This window comes from Pinus tabuliformis, chromosome 6 (assembly GCF_031772625.1).
Source record: "Pinus tabuliformis cultivar Carrire ecotype Pingquan chromosome 6, CPIR1, whole genome shotgun sequence".
NCBI lineage: Eukaryota > Viridiplantae > Streptophyta > Pinopsida > Pinales > Pinaceae > Pinus > Pinus tabuliformis.
This window is the reverse complement of record NC_142292.1, coordinates 879,571,217-879,594,194: the sequence shown is the minus strand read 5'-3', so window position 1 is coordinate 879,594,194 and position 22,978 is coordinate 879,571,217. Positions and strand designations below refer to the sequence as shown.

The following is a 22,978-nucleotide window of genomic DNA, read 5'->3' as shown; positions in this document are numbered from 1 at the left end:
AGATATAAGATGTTGGAGAAGCAAACATAGAGTGGGAGATGAAAGCCTAGGGCTTATGGATTAATTGCTTCTACTTAAAAGAAGAAAACCTAGCTCCTAGAAGAAATGACATCTTGATGAAGAGGTTGATTTGCAGGTTGGATGCAAGAAGGCTAAGATTAAGAGGGAGCTGACATGTTCTCAAAAGATAAGTATCTTATATCTCTGTTTTTTAAATTATTACTATTGTTGTTATTCTTCTTGTCCTTGTATATCTTGCTTGGTTGTATTTGCTCTTCCTTGGCCATCTAGGAAGGATTGCAGGCACATGAAGAAGCTTGGCAAGGCTGTTATAATAAATGAAAAGATTGGAAGAAAAAAGCTTGTGACAAGAAGACTCGTATTGTATTAGATGAGCCCTGGACTAAGAGGAGCAGACAGATCAACCAAATTGAAGCATGTTTTGATCTATGATGAAAAAAAGTTAACTGTGACTTCCAAGATGAAAATGGCTAGACGCTTTGAAGCACAATGCTGATCTGAATATGTTAAAGACGAGCCCGTGATTTTTCTCTTATGTATTAATGATATGTTTCTGAACAGGGATGAAGACTTCCGTGTCCAGTATAAGAGGCAGCTGTTTTCGTAAAGGCATGAGCTTGGTGAAATCCCTGCTGCGATTTGGCATAATGGATTGCGAGCCACGAACATCTCCATGACGGAAAATTTGAAGCTACTGCAAGACTCCAGTGCTGACTTGATTCTCTGATTGGCTCGTTGAACTATCTGTTGCATATTTTGATGTTTGCTTCTGTCAGAAGCCATGAATGAAGCTAGATAAATAGCTGCCTGTTCAGTCCATTGTTGTCTGCCAGATTCGACCATGGTATACTTTTCTGCTATTGAGCAGGTTGCTGATGTTTGCTTCTATGAGAAGCCGGAATGGATGAGAATTCCTCTTGGAGAGGGAGCATTGATTGTAAGGCATCATGAATCTTCCTTGGGATGTAGCTGGGAGACCATAGATTATGGTTGGGAAGATTTTCACTCCCTTAGGTTAGTTGACCAAGAGGCTAGTGAATTTGGTTGGGGAGCTTGGTTTTGAGGCATGAAGTGATCCCTTAGGTCATGATGACTGAGAGACCAATGAGTTTGGTCGAGGACACTAATTTTGTGATCTCTCCCTTAGGTAGTTACCAAGAGACCAATCGATTGATCTCGAGTTCGCTTCCTTGGATCGTTCACTAAGAGGCCAATGAGTTTGGTCAGGAAGGATGAGTTCTCTCCCTTGAGTCGTGGACCGAGAGACTATATAGTCAGAGAGATTGATATCGAGATAGGGATTCCTCCCCTGGGTCATGGACCAAGAGACCTTGTTTATGGCTGAGTAGATGGATCCTGTGTACTCTCTTGGGTCATTATGCTTGACTAAGAACCACTGCTTATGGTTGGAGTGTTTGGCCTCATGAACGATATTGATTGATCCCATGGTCAGTTAGGCCCTGACTTTGATGCCTGTTACCCACCACCAGTGGGTGACCCCTATAGGAGAAAAGTTCTCCTAGGTTTGTCTTCAACTGGCAGCCAACAACCACCAGATAGCTCGATGTGCAACCATTCTTCGCCAACCAAGCCAGCTATTGTGTGCTCTCGCCCGTCTGTTATGATTGTAAGTTTGAAGGTGGGCCTTCCAACCCTGAAGGTATGACTTTTCATTATGTAATTGGGTGCTTATGCTCACTTTTCTTGAGCACATTTGGACATGGATTAGTGGGGGGATTCAGCGAAAAGAATGGGCTTGGACTGTACTCTTGTTCCCTCGCCTCAACTCCGTGGTTAGTCTTGTATCCTAGTCCCATGGGATCTCCTCGATTGATTACTAGCTTTAGGAGTAGCATTACATGGGAAACCCTGATTTTGGTTGCGTGGTACTATTTCTGCTCAAACTAGTAGGGGGCATAAAAGGGACCACTGCTAGATCAAAGGGCAATGATGGAGGCTTAGCCCACTGTCACCTCAGCCAAGACTCCCTACTCTTTACTGATTTTCACCGATGGGAGGATACCCGATATATAGAAAGTCACTTGTGAAGGATGAATCGACCAATGGATGTGAAGCGACCTTAATGATCCTTTTCCTAGAAGGGGGGTTAAGAATGGAGCTTACTTGCTTGTTAAGCAAGGTACAAAAGTTTCTAGGATAAGGAAGTGAGGATTTGAGGGCTAGGTTAGAGGAATATGATTTGTAAAGGAGTTTCCCAATCCTAAAATCCTTATTGGACTTGACTTCTTGAATGTTTCTTGAAGATTTGACTTTTCAAAAGTGTGGGACCACATGGGACCAAGTGGACCCAACCTAGGTTAAGGGGGGAGAATCTAGCAACCAATGATGTTCTTAACCCAGACAAGGAAGGGGAAAGGATCAAAGCAAGAATTTCCACTTAAAGGTGTCAAATTGATCCTATGAGGCACTAGCCTAGGGAACACCAGGGCCTAGTTTGATCTTGGAGCTAGGGCTTGGGTTATCTCACAACTCCACCATCGGAATGGCTTCAAAATTGGAGGCCTTGAGGACACACCAGCACAATAGAGGCTAGGAGATCGATTTTTTTTGGGCTATTTTGTCGGGAAAATGATGCTCTGGGTGACCCAACTTGGCTAGATCTAGAAGAGAGAGGGAAAGATGAAGCAAAGTATTCTTTGAGTGATCACCTATTGGAGGACCAGTGCCTTAATCCCTTTGGGAGAATGGAGTCTAGGAGAATGATGAGAAAGGAACTCATATTTTAGTCAAGGAGGCCTTAAGGGCTACTTCGCTTGGCCTTTAGGGCAAGAAGAAGAGACCTCAAAGCTTTTATACTTCGCTTTGCAAAAGGAGATGGCTTATCAAGATAAATTCTGATGGAATTATCCCTAGGAGATTTCATTCACATACATGGCCCAAACATTGAGAGATGCTATATAGAAACAATAATTCCACAATTTTGCAATTATGCAATGCAACAATTAGCCCTAATATAGCAAAAATCCCATTCAATGCATATGACAAAAGTAAAACAAGAATAGCATTAAACGTGTGTACTTACATGTAATAGAACATATCCAACCATCAACAATTTGACAATAAAGAAGCTCCAAGATAAAATACTCCAATCCAAACATCAAAATTCATCCATGCTCCAATTCATCATCCCAGAAAAAGTGTGAAATTCTCTAAAGAGAAGAATGATCCAATCCAAAGTGATGATACAAATGAATTCATGTCTCTCCTATTTATACACTCATTAGGAGTTCAAATTGCCTAATTTGAGCCTACATTATCCCATCAACTATGTGTTGATTTGGGGTAGCATCGGATGTGCTCTAGCCACGAAATTTGGTGGAGAGGTTGGAGCACATGAGATCTCCAATACCCAGAAAGGGTTTGGGCAGATTCTAAACAGATCAAGAGATATTAAAATAATTAATATTTTTAATGGAGTCCCTAAGTCTAAACTTAGGGAAAATAAAATATTAATGTGTATTAATATGAATCTGTGTTAGAATGGTCCAAAAGACATGGATCAAGCCAGATCTAATGTTAGCTGTTGATTAGGGACTTAATCTCGGCCGTTGAGATGTCAATAGGAAAAGTATAAGAGGGGGCTTGAGAGTCACTTGGAGAATACACCAGAGTGATCAGTCATTCTATTCTTTAGAGTGGGGTTTGCTAAGAGAGATAGAATCAGTGATTGGGAGAGCAGCTGAGGGGCATTGAGTACAAAGAAACAGAGAAGGCAGAGATTGTGCCAGGAGAGTAGCGCAACAGCCAAGGAGGGTGACGCAGAGCCAGCAAGAGCTCACGCAGAGGCAGCCAAGTGCTACGCAGAGCACAAGAGGGGCCAACGTAGCTGACGCAGGGCTTCCTAGGGCTGATGCAGGCCAAGAAAGGCTGATGCAGGGCTAGCGTGAGACAAAGAGGGGCTGACGCAATCCAGATTGGGCAGATGCTAGGGTTGCAGGAGCAGTTTTGTGCTGAGGAGCTGCCGGAAGGGTTTTCCGGGGTTTCAGCCAGGAGATTTCTCTCAAACTGTGAGGTATAGCTGCTAAGGAAATTCTCTGTTGGGTAGGCCAATTACGACACCCAGATTGTACTCTGATATTGCTTTATAAGAAAACCCTCAGATAGCTGCACTGATTTTACCGCATTGGGTTTTTCTGGGGACATTGGTCCAAAAATAATGGTGTCATGTGGTGTGTTTGTTCATGTTTATTTTAGTTGCTAATCTGTAATATGTTGAGCATGCACTGGTGTTTATTTTCAGTATTTACTTTGTAAATAACTTGTTAAAGAAAAATAACAAGTAGGTAGGAATAAATCAGAAAAAGTGCATGAAGGGTTTCTAAACTAAGTAAACTTAGAAACTTCAACATGGTAGCAGAGGGTGATTGCAGATCACAGGACTAAAAGACATTAGTCGAGTGGAGCAATAGCAGCAGAAAACAGCTGTCCCGAGGTGACAGAAGTTGTTTCTAGCAGTGCAAAAGCCAAGAAGTGTGACGCAGAGCCAACCAGAGCCACGCAGAAGAAGCCGGGAGCTGCACAGAGCCTCAGAGAGGCCAACGTTGCTGACGCAGAGGGCCAGAGGGCTGACGCAGACCCATCTGGGGTGACACAGAGCCAGCGTGAGACAGAGAAGGGCCGACGCAGTTCAGATTGGGGTAGTTGCTGGAGTCTAGAAGGCTGCAAAAATATTGCAGAGTGGAGTTGGTGAGGTACTGTAGTTAGAACAATACCTAATAGAGCAGGGCCAAAGGAGTTGTTACCGAGGGTTTCTAGCCGAGGAACCTGGATCAACAGTGCAGTTGCACAAGACAATCAGAGTAGGGGGCATCTCGATAAGCGGCAAAAGGATTTCCAGGACGGAAATCAGGACTTAGAGGGAGTCCAGAAGAGAACTTCCAGACTGGAAGTAGAGACTCAGAGGGAGTCCAAAAGAGAACTTCCAGACGGAAAGTAGAGACTTAGAGGAGTCGAACAGAGAACTTCCAGGAGGGAAGTAGAGGAGCGTCATGGCACTAAACGGGGTAAGAGACCAGGATAGACTGGATGCAGCATCGAACTTCGCAGTCTTGAAGGCCATAATCTTATCAGTGCTTGACAGGAATCATGTCAAGAACTTCGCCTTGAAGGTTATAGCTATCCCAGTCGACCCCAATGATAACGACAAACACGAAGAGGCGATGGCGAGGGCCAAGTGCATTATCCTCGACGGGGTCAAGGATCATGTGGTACGACATATAGCCAAGAAGGAAACGACAGTTGAGATGTGGGAGGCTCTCGAGAACCTGTACCAGCATACTTTTGTGCAGAGAAGAATGATGCTCGAGAACCAGATGAGGTCGTATCAGATGAAGAAGGGTCAATCGATTGACTCCTTCCTCGGAGGATTGAACGAGATCCGAGATCAGTTGATTGCTATAGGAGCGACACCAGATCAGGAGCTTATGGTGAGGACAACCTTGAATGCTGTCTTAGAAGAGTGGGAAGTGTTTGTCTAGAGCATCCTGGGTAGAGGGACTCTCCTACCTTGGGACGAGATGTGCGCAGCTCTTCGCCAGGAAGAGATTAGACGACAATCAAAGATAGGTAGCAGCAGCAAAGGGATCAAGGTCAAGCAGGAGGAGGAGGATGTGGCCCTAGCATCTGAGGGAAAGCAGGAGAAGCGGAAGAAGAAAGATCTCTCCAAGATCAAGTGCTTCCACTGTGGGGAGATGGGTCATTATGCGACTCAGTGCCCAAGGAAGAAGAGTAAGGGAGAGCCTTCCGCGACTAAGGCAGCGCCAGCATGGGCAGAGAAGGAAGTTTTGATAGACGATGACTATGCCATGAGTGCACACACACCACTTGAGCGGAAGTGCGGAGACATCGAGCTATAGTCAGATGGACTATAGGCGATGAGGGGCAGGATCCTTGAGGTACCTAGCCTCTTGGATTAGACCTTGCTACGGGAGCCCCGACGAGGAGTAGCAGGACTGACTGAGTGGGTAGAGACAGATGCAGATGAAGCGGCAGAGAGAGCTACAGTGCAGGAGTCCCGAGAAAGTGTAGCACTAGTAGGTTGCAACAGTGCGAGAGGCACAGGAGTGTTGCACCAGTGCAGGAAGGCATAAAGAGGTGTGCAACGGTGCGAGATGCAGGGAGGTGTTGCAGCAGCGCAAAGGTTAGAGAGAGGGAGCACTTGTCAGCAACAGAGGGAGCTTCAACATCATTGGGTGTCTCTAGCCCAACAGGGAGGTCAGTTGGGAGATCAATTACTTACTTCTCAGTAGTTGAGTTGCAGTGCAGTAGTGGGCAGCACGATGTAGCATGATGAGAGGTGCAGTGCAGATGTAGTGCTGGGAGAAAGGACCAGCAACAACACAGATGCAGAGGGAGCTGTCATACAGATGCAACAATGGCAGTGGCAGAACCATGGGCAACAGTACAGGAGGCAGCAGTGCAGAGGATGGTGGGCAGGAAGGCCTAGCATCAACATAGGCACCGATGCCGGATGATCAGAGCAATACTCAGTGAGGGGTATTGCTAGAGCACAGTCCTTGCTAAGAGGGAGTGTTGATTTGAGGTAGCATCAGATGTGCTCTAGCCACGAAATTTGGTGGAGAGGTTGGGGCACATGAGATCTCCAATACCCAGAAAGGGTTTGGGCAGATTCTAAACAGATCAAGAGATATTAAAATAATTAATATTTTTAATGGAGTCCCTAAGTCTAAACTTAGGGAAAATAAAATATTAATGTGTATTAATATGAATCTGTGTTAGAATGGTCCAAAAGACATGGATCAAGCCAGATCTAATATTAGCCGTTGATTAGGGACTTAATCTCGGTCGTTGAGATGTCAACAGGAAAAGTATAAGAGGAGGCTTAAGGGTCACTTGGAGAATACACCAGAGTGATCAGTCATTCTATTCTCTAGAGCGGGTTTTGCTAAGAGAGATAGAATCAGTGATCGGGAGAGCAACTGAGGGGCATTGAGTACAGAGAAACAGAGAAGGCAGAGATTGTGTCGGGAGAGCAGCGCAGCAGCCAAGGAGGGTGACACAAAGCCAGCAAGGGCTCACGCAGGGCCACACAGAGGCAGCCAAGTGCTGCGCAGAGCACCAGAGGGGCCAGCGTAGCTGATGCAGGGCCTCCTGGGGCTGACGCAGGCCAAGAAAGGCTAACGCAGGGCCAACATGAGACAGAGAGGGGCTGACGCAGTCTAGATTGGGCAGACGCTGGGGTTGCAGGAGCAGTTTTGTGCTGAGGAGCTGCCGGAAGGGTTTTCCGGGGTTTCAGCCAGGAGATTTCTCTCAAACTGTGAGGGATAACTGCTAAGGAAATTCTCTGTTGGGTAGGCCAGTTACGACACCTAGATTGTACTATGATATTTCTTAATAAGAAAACCCTTAGATAGTTGCACCGGTTTTCCCGCATTGGGTTTTTCCGGGGACATTGATCCAAAAATAATGGTGTCATGTGGTGTGTTTGTTCTTGTTTCTTTTAGTTGCTGATCTGTAATATGTTGAGCATGCACTGGTATTTTCAGTATTTACTTTGTAAATAACTTGTTAAAAAAAAATAACAAGTAGGTAGGAATAAATCAGAAGAAGTGCATCAAGGGTTTCTAAACTAAGTAAATTTAGAAACTTCAACACTATGCAAATAACTATCTGTTGATGACAAGCCCACCAAACTAGCTCAAAAATAAAATAATAAGCCTCCCAAGAGGTCGAATGATCAATAATGCATGTAGTTGGGCTCTCTAAGAGGCCTGATGAAGTCCATAAGTGCCAAAATGATGAGCTGGACTTCCAAAAGTAGTGGACAAGGGGTTGGCCACTTGTTCTCCACATAACAAACTTGTGGTGCTCCCAATCGCTGTGAGGGCACACAAGTGACCTCATGGGTCTCCAAGTAAGTTGAAGATGCCTGTAGACCATCTATAAGGGCTCTGATGATGGTGTGGGTGATGCCATATCATCCTACAAGTCTTGGGTCAACTGCCAAGTGCATGGTACATCTGTGGGGCTGATTGGGCAAAGGTGAACCAGGTGCATCTTCCTCGTCCAATAGATGGATCTCGAGCCAATCTCTGAACATCTCTAGGGATCCATGGAGTGCTGTCTATTGCTATGGAGGCCCATGGCTCTCAACACACACCCTACATGTGCCAATGTAGCCCTCTGGAGGGTTAGGACCCCATATAGGGAGACCAAACCCAAGATGGAGACCACCTGCAATCTTGCATAAGATCCAATGCGTCCCCTAGCCTTTTAGTACAACAAGTCATCAAAAAAATTAAGTAAAAGAGCTCACAAACCATGGACCATAGGTGGGGACTTTATAATGGCTTGCCCTTCCATAATGGGCTTTGGCATGTGTTAATGTCTCCAAAATCCAAATGGGGTTAACCAAGTATCCTATTAGGTGGTTTCTAGTTCTAAAGGGGATAATATGTCCAAGGTACATCCTTTAAAAGGTGGTGGTATGTGATAAAGAGGTGAATGGAGTAGGGAATGAGAAGGGGCAACCTTGGGCCACATGTTGGGGTAAAAGGGTAGCTAGTAGAAGGGAAACCTACACATGGGTATATAATGTATAGGAGGGAAAAATCGTGGTACATGAGGTGCCCCGACCTTGATTTTTCCACCCTTCTTTATATGCCTTTTGCCTTTTTATGATTTTTCTTTAATTAACTGCTCGGGGCTCAAGGGGTAAGAGCATGATGTGTGAGATATAGTAGTGGATACCCCCTTTTAAGGTAGGGTGGTTCATTTCCCATTAGGGGTTGGGACAATCATGGGTTCCTATATGATGAAGGAGGCTCATAGAACCTGTAGGAACTAGGGTGATGGTCATGATGATGGGGTAGAGCTCATGTATTGGCTTTTGCCCACATGCTAAATGTGTTTGTCTTGGCCATCTTTTGCATATTGTGGTACGTTTTCCTATTGAATGTGGCCAATTGTGGTTTTACCTTTCTTTTTAGCTGCATCAACCTCTGGGGCATCATTCTAGGCCTGACCCAAGGTGTGGGCAAGGGGAGAGCTAGCCCTATGTGGACCCAGGTGGGAGAAATGATGAATGGGGTAATAATGAGTGGAAAGGGGGTAATATATGCAGATGAGGGAGTGGGACCATGCAACCAAAACCAGGGTTTCTCGTGAAATACCATCCCTAAAGACAAATGGTTAGTAAAAGAGATCCCATGGGATTAGAATCCAAGGTTAATATCCAAAAGGGGGTCTAGGGGACAAGGGCACCAACCTAGCCCATTCTTTCCACTGAATCCCCCCATTAATCCATGCCCAGAAGTGTCTATGATAAGAAAAATACAATACTCAATTACCAAATGACAAGGAATACCTTTAGGTTCGGGAGGCCCACCTTCACTTATACTTGTATATGATGAATACCTCCCTAGTTAAGACGAGTGCTGGAAAATTTAACTAGGAAGAATAAACAATAAATCTAAACAAAGGCAGTGTCATAAAGAAATAACATAAGTCTTGAAGGTACTTATCTTTAATCAAGATCGTACGAAGTTGTCAACTGTAAAACAGTGCGAAACACGCATGTAAAAGAATATCGAATGAATTAATTCACCAAGAGCAAACAGCTCAATGATAATACAAAGATATTTACAATAATAGAAACATCAGGTTTCTATGTACAAACAGTTTCATCTAAGAAACTGCTAAAAGAATAAAAATAGCAACAGCTAAAAGACTGAGCATTAAATACTAAATAGACATATTCTAATACCCTCCCTTAATGCTCAATCTATTTACAACACCAATAGACCCTCTGAATTTTACAAATTTATCAGGACCAAGAGGCTTGGTGAAAATGTCGGCGGGCTGCTCTGTTGTGGGAACATATTGCAACTGAACTGAGCCGTCTTCAACAAGCTGGCGAATGTAGTGGCAATGAGTTTCCACATGCTTTGTTCGTTCATGAAAGACTGGATTCTTGGCAAGTTTGAGCACTCCCTGATTATCACAAAACAAAGGAGTAGGCCCTGTCTGAGAAACATGCATATCTGCAAGCATACGTCGAAGCCAAACTGCCTCACAGGATGCCTTAACTGCTCCTCGATACTCTGCTTCTGTTGAGGAGAGAGCCACTGCCTGTTGCTTCTTACTAGTCCAAGTAACAGCACCGGATCCTAGACTAAACACATACCCAGCTGTAGATTTACGGTCATCAACCGAACCGGCCCAGTCAGAATCAGTGTAACCACTGAGTATAGGATTGGAACTTCGAGTGTATAGGAGGCCATAATCAGAAGTGCCACGCACATATCGTAGCACACGCTTTGCTGCTATCCAATGATCAGCTTTAGGAGCTGACATGAAGCGGGAAATATAGCTTACTGCAAAACTGATGTCAGGTCTGGTAGCAGTAAGATAGATGAGACTGCCCACTAATTGCCGGAATAAAGTTTCATCCACAAGGGGAGAGGATGACTGTGCTGAAAGTTTGAGCCCTGGTTCCATAGGAGTCGTGGCCGGTTTGCAATCCTGCATTCTGAACCTGTCCACAAGATTTTTGGCATACTTGGACTGAGATAGAAAGATCTGATTTTCAGTCTGCCAAACTTCAACCCCCAGACAGTAATGAAGAAGTCCCAAGTCTGTCATCTCAAAAGTTCTGCATAAATCTTGTTTGATCCCATGGATCAAATGTACAGAGCTGCCAGTAATGATAAGGTCATCCATATAGACAACCACAAACAAGATATCATCACCAGTATGCTTGATATACAGGTTTGCATCAGATGGGCTCCGCTGAAAACCCTGATCTGTCAGGTACTGGTCAATTTTCATGTACCAAGCCCGAGGAGCTTGTTTCAATCCATAGATTGCTTTAGCTAACCGACACACTTTCTGTTCTTGACCAACAACCTTGAATCCTGGAGGCTGTGTCATGTAGACTTCTTCTTGGAGATCACCATTTAGGAAAGCACTCTTTACATCCATCTGATGAACTTTCCAATTGAACTGAGCTGCTAGGGAAAGCACAAGCCTTATGGTACTCATCTTGGCTGTAGGAGCAAAAGTCTCCTCATAGTTGATGCCTTCCTTCTGTGAGAACCCCCGAGCCACAAGACGAGCTTTATACTTGTCTATGGTTCCATCAGCTTTGTATTTCACTTTATACACCCATTTGCAGCCTATGGGTTTTTTCTCTACAGGAAGATCAGAAAGTGTCCATGTATGATTCTTCTGAAGACTCTGGAATTCGGCTTCCATAGCCTGTTCCCACTCAGATGTACCCTTAGCCTCTGAATAGGTTTGAGGCTCAAAAATACTGTGTAGGTTAGCCATAAGAGCAAAATTGACTGTAGACTGTTGTCTGTTCTTATGTCTAGAAGTTCTACCTTCAAGGAGCTCATCATCCCGGAGATCACCAATGGTTTTAGCCCACCATTTTGGCCGAAGAGTAGAAGAACCAATATCAGGAGTAGAGGAACGAATATCAGGAGAAGGTGGAGAAGACTCAAGAGCAATAGGGGCCGCAAGAGGAGGGTTATTTTCTGGAGGAAGCTCAGATAGAGTATTATCAAATACTGATGCTACATCATCCCTCCCATCAGGTGGACCGACCGGAAGAAGAACACTGTGAGGCTGATCCTCAGAACACTGCTTAGAAGAAGAAGACTGAAAGAATCCTCTGTCCTCATCAAAAACTACATCCCGACTGAAGCTAAGACGACCAGTGGCTATATCTATCAGCCTATAGGCCTTGTGATGATCATTGTACCCTGTCATCATGAGTTTCTGGCTTTTGGAATCCAACTTAGAGCGCTTAGCAGCTGGAATCCAAACATATGCAACTGAGCCAAAAACTTTGAGGTGACTGATCTTAGGCTTACGGCCGGACCAAACCTCTTCAGGAGTCTTCCCTGTCACAGCCTGAGTGGGTGATCGGTTAAGAAGGTAAACAGCAGTAAATACTGCTTCAGCCCAGAATCTGTTTGGAACACTCCTGTGTTGTAACATGGAACGAGCCATTTCAACAACCGTGCGGTTGCGGCGCTCGACAACACTGTTCTGCTGAGGAGTGTAGGGTGTGGTTAACTGATGTTTGATGCCATGAATATCACAGAAATTGGCAAAAGCTGAAGAACAAAATTCCCCCCCATTGTCGGTCCTAAGAGTCATGATGTTACAGCCAGACTCTTTTTCAACTAAGGTTTTAAACTTCTGAAAGGTACTAAGTGCATCAGATTTATTTTTTAGAAAATACACCCACATCTTTCTACTGAAATCATCTACAATAAGTAAAAAATATTTGCAAGCAGTGATAGAAGCTGTATTCATAGGACCACAAATATCAGCATGAAGTAACTGGAGTACCTTAGATGCACGCCAAGATTCTCCATTCTTGAATGACGACCGATGTTGCTTTCCCGCTTGACAGGCGCCGCATACCCCCAACTGCTGAGTCTGAATATCAGGTAATCCTGACACAAGTCCCTCCCGGGAGAGCTGAGAGAGATACTGCATATTTAGATGCCCATATCGCTGATGCCAAAGAGTACTGATGGGAGAGACACGTGCTGCTAGAGCCACTTCTGGAGAGTCACCGGTGTCAAGTAGCCTGTATAGACCATGGTCCTCTAGGCCAACAACAACGGTTAGACTAGTCTCCCTGTCAATAATGGAGCACTTGTGTGCACTGAACACAACATCAAGCTGAGGAGAATTCCTCATAATCTGGCTGACAGATAGCAGATTAATTTCCATACCAGGAACATAGTATACATTCAGAAATATGAGTGTGCGCCCACCAGACTGAATTTGAATTGTACCTTTGCCAGCTACTGTGTACTTTTCACCTCCGCCAAATACCACGGAATCACTGAAAGGTGAGAAGTCAATAAACCAGTCACGCCTGTGAGAGAAATGGCGTGATGCACCAGAATCAATGTACCATGCAGAAGAAGGAACATGATCTGAAGACCTTTTAGCCATAAAGGCATAAAAGGCTTGATTTCCTTCTAACATTAGATTGGTGAGCGTGGCCATTTTTCCAAAGTCAATACAGAAGTCTGACACACAAAAAAATGTAGCTGCCTGCTTAAAAAAATTTCTTTCAAGATGACTGTACCAAACCTTAACACATTCTGTTGTGAAAGAAATAGGCTTGCACACAAAAGATTACTCAGATCTGTATCAGTGTACCAGATCAAAAAAACACTAGACCAAAAGAAAAAATAACTCAGATCTGATCACGCCACTTTACAGATAACTGTGATGCTGTTTTGATCAAAACACCAGATCAAAACCAGATGATAACTGTGATGCTGTTTTGATCCCACTTCAAAAAATAACTGTGATGCTATTCTGGTCCCACCGCTTCAAATAAAATCACAATAAATTTTAATCCAATTGCTAAGAAAACACGTGAATCTGGAAAATACCTTTACGTGAAAATGCCAGATATTTTCAATGCCGTCACTATAATCTGGAAAATCCCGTCGCGTGATACAAGCGGGGCTTAAATCACTGGAAGATCTCGATCTGTGGAATACACGAGCCAAAATACGTGAGCCAAAATGGTGACGCAAACACTTCAGTCTTCGGTTTCCGCTACCGCTTCCGATTCTGATTTAGGCTCACCGCTTCCGCTTACTGTAACTCTGATTCCCGTAACTGTAACTGCGATTCCCGTAACTGTAACTGTAACCGCTTCCGATTACTGTAACTGCGATTCCCGTGTGGTGAAGACTGTGGAGACAGTCAATAGATTGACATTACCATAACTTGCTATGTTTCGGGCGTGCAATTCCCGTGTGGCGAAGACCGAGTGGGCGTCGGCGTGTAGACTGTGTTGCCACGTTCCCGTGTGGCAAAACCCGTGACTGTGTTGTTCACGTTCCCGTGTTGCAGAGATATGTTATTTCCACGCCAATACAACAAATGCAAACTACCGCAGAGAATTTCGATCGATCAAGTTCGATCTATCAAAACATATATTCTACCGAGATATGAACCACAAATGATTGCCGAAGCTCTGCAGAAGATTCGTAAGCGGGATATACTGATGACCAAAGGAATTCAAAGATGCTATTATCAGAAATCTCGATATCCGGAGATTGGTCGATATCCGGAGATTGGCCGACGAGTTCCCGAAAAAACTTTGTCGATAATTTTTAATAAATCGAGAGCCGACTGTGCCAGAGATTTCGGCCGGAAAAAGCAGTCCCTCTAGAAAGACAGCTTGACAGCACCTGTAGGGTTTGTTCAAAGCCCGTGGATCGAAAAGAAGACCCGAATCAGCGAAGCGGGTGCCGCTGAGATCAGAAAATAAATAAGCCGATAGAAATTGAATGTTTAGATTCAGCGCATCAGAAAGTCGGGTTCTTTCAGCAATAAGAAAGCTCGGTCCCTTTCACCAACGACTTGGCCAACAAACACAAATGATAGTTTCTTCAATTTCTAATTCCTCAGAAATGATAATACAGGAGAAGAATCCATTTCTGTATCGAGATAGACGACTGTAAGCTTTTATCACAGTGAGCAAAGCCGAGGCTAAGACTCAGTGAAGGCTACCTGGCTTACAGAGGGCTCGACCTTAGAAAGAACTCAAGAGATTAGGATACGAAGAGGATAGCTGATCAAGAAATCTACAGACCCTGAGAGCAGTTTCGAAATGAACTACTGAATTTTTCAAACTATGAAAAATTATTTCGAAAAAAATCCCTGTGCTCTGATACCATAAAACAGTGCGAAACACGCATGTAAAAGAATATCGAATGAATTAATTCACCAAGAGCAAACAACTCAATGATAATACAAAGATATTTACAATAATAGAAACATCAGGTTTCTATGTACAAACAGTTTCATCTAAGAAACTGCTAAAAGAATAAAAATAGCAACAACTAAAAGACTGAGCATTAAATACTAAATAGACATATTCTAATAAACTGCCTCTTGATCCTGCACCACAAACCATCAATCATATGTCAATGTCGTCTTTGAAAGAAATGCATGCTCTTGAGCACCACCTGTATCCTCATTCCAAGTTCTTCCAAGCCTGGCTATTAATGTTCAAGATGATCATCGGATCTACATCATACCCTCTTCTAGGGTTTCTCTGAATCTATCATGGGTTTCTCATTGTTCATATCATATTATGAAGTTTCATACTAGGGGTCCAATGCGAAAGAACCCAAACCTTAAAGCCATCTCAAACCCTAACCTTTATTTGAAAGAACAAGGACTCCTTAGGGTTTCCTCCAAACCCTAGCATTCTTTTAGGTCTCCGATATCTTTCATCGTTTTCACTCTGCTTGCTCAAGAAATTCATCATAGGTGTCTACGGGGGTGATATCAATGACTCTTTTTCAACCTAGCTCTGAAACCATGTTAGCTTTTAGGGCTAGATTGTTCTTTGTTGTAGATAATTGCAATTTTAAACATTTTAAATACTTTCATATTACATTCACCCCAAAACGTCATATCATCATTAGCAATTATGTAGAGAGAACAATAACATCAACAATACAACAAAACAATAAGGAACAATAGAAGAAAAACATACACAATAGAGACACCGAGATTTTGGTCAGAGACTTGGGCAAGACCCCACAAGGGGAAAACCCATAAATCAATTCTTCTTCTTATTCTATTAGATATTCGTCAATGTTCAACTGAGATACAATGTACAAATATCATGAGACATCATCATCTATCAAATTAGACCATCTAGGGCCAATCCAGCAACAACCCATATCATAATGTCATAAGAGCACGATATACATTCTTGATGTTCTGTTGCCTTCTCATAAGTGGTGGGTTCTGCTTCAATAAGTTTTGTTATGTAAGCTGCATAACCTGAATATTTTTAGGCTTCTTGCTTTCTCTGAAAGTTCTTTTTGTTGCTTCACGTCCTTCGGCTTCTTGTAGTGTTGTGCTCAACCAAGCTGGCCTCTTACGAGTCTCTGGAATGATGATCTGCTGCATAGGTTCACTTGGTCCTTCCATTTCTTCAAGATTAGTAGTATGTTCTTGAGGATTGTCATGCTTTGAGAGTTCTTCCTCTTCATCAGAATCGATAGGAATGTCCTTGGATTTCTTCTATGTAATGCTTTTGTCAAAGATAACGTCTCTGCTAACTTCAATTCTTCGATCTTCCTTGATGTAGGTTCTGTAGGATTTTGATACTATATCCAACAAAGATGCCTTTCGTACCCCGCAGGATCCAATTTCTTTCTTTTATCCTTGGGAATGTGAATGTATACATGACATCCAAAAATTCAAAGGTGATCTACATTTAAGCTTCTTTCTTGTAAATACTACTTCTGGGGTCATGTCATTGAGAATTCCATGAGGGCTTCGATTTTGTATATATATGGCTGTCACATCTGCTTCTCCCCATAAGAATTTGGGAAGATCTTGGTCATGTAGCATGGCTCTAACACATTCTTCGATTGATTGGTTCTTTCTTTCAACCACACCATTTTGTTGAGGATTGTAGGGAACTATTAGCTCCCTCTTAATTCCGGCTTCCTTACAAAAAACTATAAGTCCTTTGGAATTGTATTCTCCACCATTATCAAATCTTAGGGTTTTTATCTTCCTTTCTATTAGGTTTTCCACTTCTGCCTTGAACTCTTGAAATTTCTCGAACACTTCATCCTTAGATTTAAGAAGATATATCCATTTCTTTCTAGAGTAATCCTCAATGAATGTCACATAGTCTGATGACCTTCAAGAGACTTCTCTACCATGGGTCCACAAACATTGGAATGTATGAAATCCAAAATTTCTTTGGATCTAGTGTCACTGTTTACAAAGGGTTTCTTCACATTCTTTCCTAGAGCACATCCCTTGCAGGCTCCTTCATGTTCTTCCTTCAATTCGGGGATACCATTGACAATATGATTCAAAGATGGCAATATCTTATAATGAAGGTGACCTTATCTTCTATGCCATAGCTCACAGGGGTTGATTTCTAGATGTACTAGAGCTTGAGGAAGAGGTGTTACAAGCCTATACAACCTCCCCTCACGAATCCCAATAGTCTTAGCATATTCAATACTAGAACCCTTTCCCCATACCATAACTTTGCCATCAACAAGAAACCCTATTACCATTATCTTCTAGACAAGGAAAAATAATTCTTCCTTCAAACCTGGAACAAAAAGTATATTGTTGAGATGAATGCTCCCATCGGTTTCTAGCCCCAACGAAGTAGATCCAATTCCTTTGACTGAGTAGCTTTTCTTTTCTCTAAGTTCAACTGAATGAGAAGAGCCTCCTTTCGACAAGGTTTGGAGTTGACTGCATTCCCTTGTCATATGTCTTGAAGCTCCACTGTCAATTACCCATATACTATCATCATCAAAAGTACCTATAAGAGTGAAAAGGAAACTTCCATTCATGAATTCTTTTGATAGCTTAGAGATGTACTTCATGATGCAACCTTTGATAGTGACAAGGAGACTCCTAAGAGTCTTGAGGCCTTTCTTCACAAAGCTTGCCATTGAAGAGGAAAAGATAGATGACTGCTTCAGGATTGCCTTTCAAGTTTCAACAAGAGTGCCAACCAAGATGTGATCTTCCAACTTCCTTCCTTCACTTTAGCTCTGATACCATGTTGAGAAATCAATATTGTTGTAGGTTAGGGTTGCTTCCTCTTACTTGATAATTACTTGAGAGATTTGTTGGCCTTTTATTACATTATTATATCTTCTTCATATAACAATTACCAAAAACATAAAATGCATGAAGATCACAAGAACACAATATATAGGCTCCAAGCCAAGGCAAAACCCCTCCAAGGGGAAAACCAAAAAGAATTTCTCTTCTTATAGAATCAGATAAAGTGAGACATCCAAGGCCAAGACCTCCTCAAGTACCAAGTCAACCCTCCTTTAGAACCTTCTTCAAGATAGTCAAAGTCAACAATAGTCAAATCTGCTCCAGCGCAGAATTTCGGCCCTGCAACTTAGATCAGAAACTCGGCCCTGCAATTTTTGGTCCTGCAGTTTGTATAGTTGCCCCAGAAACTCACACATGTGGACTAAATCAAGACAAAAATCAGAGATTTTGTTCCACCCTTGGTTTTCTTCTTTTTCTTTGGCATTCAGACTTCTTCTTCCTTTCTTGCTTAGAGATCGAACTTGTGCTTGATGTTCTAATGTGGACGAAGTCTCTCCCTTTCTGTAGCCTTTCATGTGGTCGAATTAGGCATCTCTAGGCCAACTTCTTCTTGTGGGGCTGACTTGGTCTTGGGGGTCACAAAGACTCTTCTAGACTCAAAAATAATATTTTCTTTTGATTACAATTTGCCCAAAAGGGATTTTGACTCATGACAAAATAATCTTTAGACTCAATAAACCCTAGAAGCATGAAGAACATGCTTGACCTAGAAAATAAATTGGCTTGAGCATGAAGCCCATGCTTGAAAATAATATTTTCTCTTTTTTCTTTTTACATAAAATATATAATGACACAAGTACAATGATAATTATGAAGACCAAACCTAGTTACAATATTCAACACATTAGACCTTGTATCACCTTAAATCCTCCTTTATTGAATATCTCTAGGTGGTCTTTCTAGGGAAGCCTCCCTTGTGGGATTTAATTCACCACTGAACAATTGAAGCAAGGTCACTGAGGTGACAATAGTGGCCGATCTCTTGTTGCCATAAAGTCTAGATTTGCCTAGTGTGGCTTTGCACTAGACCTGCTAGATTTTGCGGTAACAAGTTCCATGTAGGTTCTATGACTGCTTCATGGGCTCATTTAGTGAATTTATCATCAAACAATGTGTGCAGATGTCCTCGTACAGGCACTGCACATTCCATGTCCACAATGCATTTCAGAATTGGTATATCACTGTTTGTAGAAGGAAACATAACATAAAGGATAATCAATCAAAGAAATTAATTAGACAATTGATCCCTACATGATAATTATTCTGTACATATACTTCAAAGTTAACGTATGTTAATATTTTACAAGAAAGCTTAACACAGTCAAGATAGCTATCAAATGCATTTAAAAAAAAGAAAAATAGGAAATAAGATGATAAGGCAATAAGACCGAGAATCATATTTATAACATAGTATAATCTAAAAGAGGAAGATTGCATGGGCATAATTTCAATCATAGAAGAACCATCAGAGTTTGAATAAGCAAGATATAGAACTTAAGACATTTAAGAATCACAAAGTTTTAATAAGTGGTTCTCCAGTTGTTAACAAATTAGCTGTCAGTGGTCACCTTATAGAATCCGCTCATCATTTTTAGGATTACACTTTCATGACACCTGCCCACATGAGAAGATCAAGACAAATGCATTACTTACATTCTATTAGTTAGAACCATAAAAATTTTAGGAAGAAAAGACCAATAGACATTATAGTAATGCAAATTTGACACTCACAAATTCTCTAGCAGCTGGCTAGAAAGTTCAACAAAATCAGTTTCCACTCTAATCCCCGAAAATTTTGCTAATGATACATGGCTGCAAATATGATGTACCTGAAGGCGAAACTCATATGTAATCAATTGCAATTCGATAATAAGAGAAATAGAACATTACTTGTTTGATGCATCATGACAAGCAGCTGTAAGAGGAATAAAACACTAATTTGATGCAGTGTGACGAACAACTTTAGAATAATCCATCCAATAGATACCCCATGTCATTGATTTTTTCCCCTTACATTGTTTAACAAAGATTTGCAAAAAAAAACTTACATATTGTACAAATATAGGATGTCATTGGGCTTATGCTCAACATTCAAATGCAGAATTATTAGAACATGGGGAGAGAGAGAGAGAGAGAGAGAGAGAAATAATCATATAATTTTATCGATAGCAGACAATGGAAAAATATCTAAGGTAACACAAAATAGAAGAGCTTTATGTTGAAATGTAACTGGTGTCGGTCTTCATAATTGTACTTGAGTCATGACTTGATGTAATTATTGATATATTTGTCAAAAGGAAAAAGAAAAGAAATGTTTTTTGTAAAAGAAAATTATTTATTGTGAAATGGGTTTCTTGCCCATAGATTTATTGTCCTAAGTCAAAGCACCCTTTGAGTGCTCTAGGGGTCATGGTAAAAGGTCAAAGAGTCTTGGGTCAAGGTCAAGGTCTTGGAAGGCTTCATTGAAATTCTTTAAGTAGAGATTTTTGTGGGTTTTCCTCTCTAGGAGAAGTTTTGGCCCTGGCTAGCAGCCTACCTCTGGTGTTCTTGTGTTTGCATTGTGATCTTCTTGACATTTTTTCTTGATGATGAACAAAAATAAATAATGATGATAATGTCCTAATATAAATCACAAGAAAATGTCAAGGATTAAAAGAGAAATCAAGTTAATAAATACTCTAACTCTCTGCCCTAGATTTCTCAACATGGGATCAGAGCAAGGTTTTGCACAGAGGGCAGAAGAGAAGATCGTTTTGGCATCATCTCACCTCAAAGGAAGCAATAAACCTAGGCTGAATCTGTGGAGGCATCTAGAACAAAGTTCTGGGCAATTTATCAAGCCCTAACTGCAGAGATCAGGCCACAGTATATAGTGCAAGATCGAGAGAATTTGGAGAGCATTTAAGCTCTGTTTCAAGGGAGCGAATAAGTGAGGAAACAGTCCTCTCAAATACGCACACATTGCCAAGCAGAACACAGCTCTTTGGGCACCTAATTAGCCCTAATCTCTGATAATAGGATACAGACCCATCTACAGAAGAACGAGGTCATAAGAGGCTTATTCTTGTGGAGTGAAAGGATAGTTAAGCAGATCTAGTGGGGCCAGTCATTGGCATAGGAGCGAAGGTCAATTAAAGACCCACGAGGTCTGCATCTCTCATCCAAGACACCGAAATTCTGAGCATTGTCTTACCTCTGGTATGTATATTATAGATCAGCGAATTTATTGCAAATAGTTCTGAGTTTTGAAAGGCATCAAAGGCATATCTTTTGGCATCTCCAATAACCCTAGAAAGGGAAGCAAACCCTCTGTCACAATCCGAATCTCTGTGGTATTGTTTTTTGTACTCAATTACTACATTGGAATCCTATAGCAGAGGTCTGAAACTTTTGTAGCATCATTCTAAGCAAAGAGTGTCATATCAATGGAAAGTCAATCTCCACAATATCAAGGTTACTCGCTCTACACCTATGTAAATATTTGGTCCAAGATCGATTTTGTGAAGCGTATATTGAGCATAAGTCCTATTTCTAGTCCAGTGTCAAAAATGCTGAAGGTCTGAAGCTAGGTCTCATTGAGAAGCGAGATCCACTCCCTACACCTGTACATATTCATTGTCAATTTTGGAGACTGAGATTCTTAGCATACCTGTGGGAAGTCAAGATCGTATTTTGTAGATCAAATCAGTCCTCAGTCCTCAGAGGCTCAAGAAGATCCGAATTAGAAGCTACTGTCATCATATAGCGAGGAGCCAAGATCTCCTTCAGAGTTAGCTAGAAGTATATTCTTCAGTCCTGTGCATCTATTCGCAAGAGGAGACCTAGATCATGAAAGTATAGTCACCATTGCTCAATATAGAGCTTTCTGACCTGTGGAGAGGTGTAAAAGGACTAGTATAAGTATGAAGGATCTGCTCAATCTACTATGACAAGGTTGGCAAATATATATACAGAGTTCGAACCTACCAAAAGTCAGTGGGACGACCTTCAGTGAAAAGCTACAATTGTTTGATTTTGAGATTACAGTGGAAATATTTTTGAAATCGTTTTGTGTGTAGCCCTATAAAATTGTCAAGGGTCCTTGTGTTCTTGGAAGCCCTAATCCAAGGGTTCAGTAATTTATTTAGATATATTGAAAAGAAGTAAGCTACATGTAGTGGGAAAGGTCACATTATTGGGACAGTGAAAATAATCAGTGCAAATAATTGACAGTCCCTGTAGCATTCAAAGTCAAGAAAGTTTTTGAATATTGTTGCACCTGCAGCAGTCAGTCCTGTGTGACCTATACACTTCGAAGTGGATTCAGGCATCCATCATGACCGTATTCTGCTATGAGAGCAACACACTTGAGGGAACCTCTAACTACCGAGGGTCAAAGAAGAGGATAGACCTCATACTCATAGAGAATGATGTCATGGACATTGTTCAAGAGAAAGCTACAAAATCCAGACAAGAAGAATGTGGACGAATGAAACATGTACTACAAGAGTGAGATAAGAGCCCAGAGGATCTTGATTGAGTCAATCAAGGATCACCTTATACTGTTTATTGCAGAACTGAATAAGGCCTGGGATATCTATGACAGACTAAATAAATTGTACTGTGTGAGAAAATAGCCATGAGGAGTGAGCTGTACAAGATAAGAATTCCATTTGAAGAAGACATTGCAACTCATCTAGTGAAGATATCTCAGTTGAGAGACCAGTTACAAGCCCTTGGTGAAACAGTTTCTGATGCAGAAATGATGACAGTAATCCTCAACAATGTTGCACGAAGCGGGGACAAAGCAGGGACGAAAAAGCGTCATTTCCCAAAAATATAGGAAGCGAAGCATCTACTATATATATAATTTTTTTTTATTATATTTTTTTGCATTTATATTAAAAAGATCATCCAAAATTCGAAATTAGTTGCAGAAGACATGAAAACATGCATATTTTTACATAAATCAAGATAGATATGGCATCCATTGTACATCAATGATTAAGTGTTCCAGCATCAACCATCTTGAATCTAGATTCATCTTCTTTTGTCTAGCCTTTGGCTCTTCTTCAATTCTATAGGGATATTAGTCAACATTGCCTAATTTTGATCAACCAACATAATCCAAGCCTTATAATATGGTAGAGAAAGCTTAACATGTCTGATCAATGATTTTGACTTGAGCGAAGGGTACATAATTGCGAAGGCCATGGCAAAGGAGTTCAACAATCAACAACACCAACACTGGGGTATATATAGGGCTTGGTGCTCTTGATTAAATGCCAATTACATGCCCTCATACATGATATAATCCAAT

At 41.7% G+C, this 22,978-nt stretch overlaps 1 protein-coding gene across 2 annotated transcripts in view; it reads right to left on the bottom strand.

The window, feature by feature from the left end:
- Positions 1-22,978, bottom strand: part of LOC149261685 (putative thimet oligopeptidase) — a 439,851-nt gene that overhangs the window by 2,876 nt on the left and 413,997 nt on the right. The window contains exons 14-15 of one of the 2 annotated variants that reach the window (XM_089422600.1): positions 19,411-19,508; positions 19,248-19,293 (exon numbers count right to left, since the gene is read on the bottom strand). In XM_089422600.1, the coding sequence (XP_089278726.1) occupies positions 19,248-19,293; positions 19,411-19,508 (144 nt within the window). The remainder of the gene's footprint in view (positions 1-19,247; positions 19,294-19,410; positions 19,509-22,978) is intronic. The other variant, XR_016258489.1, reaches the window with a different exon arrangement.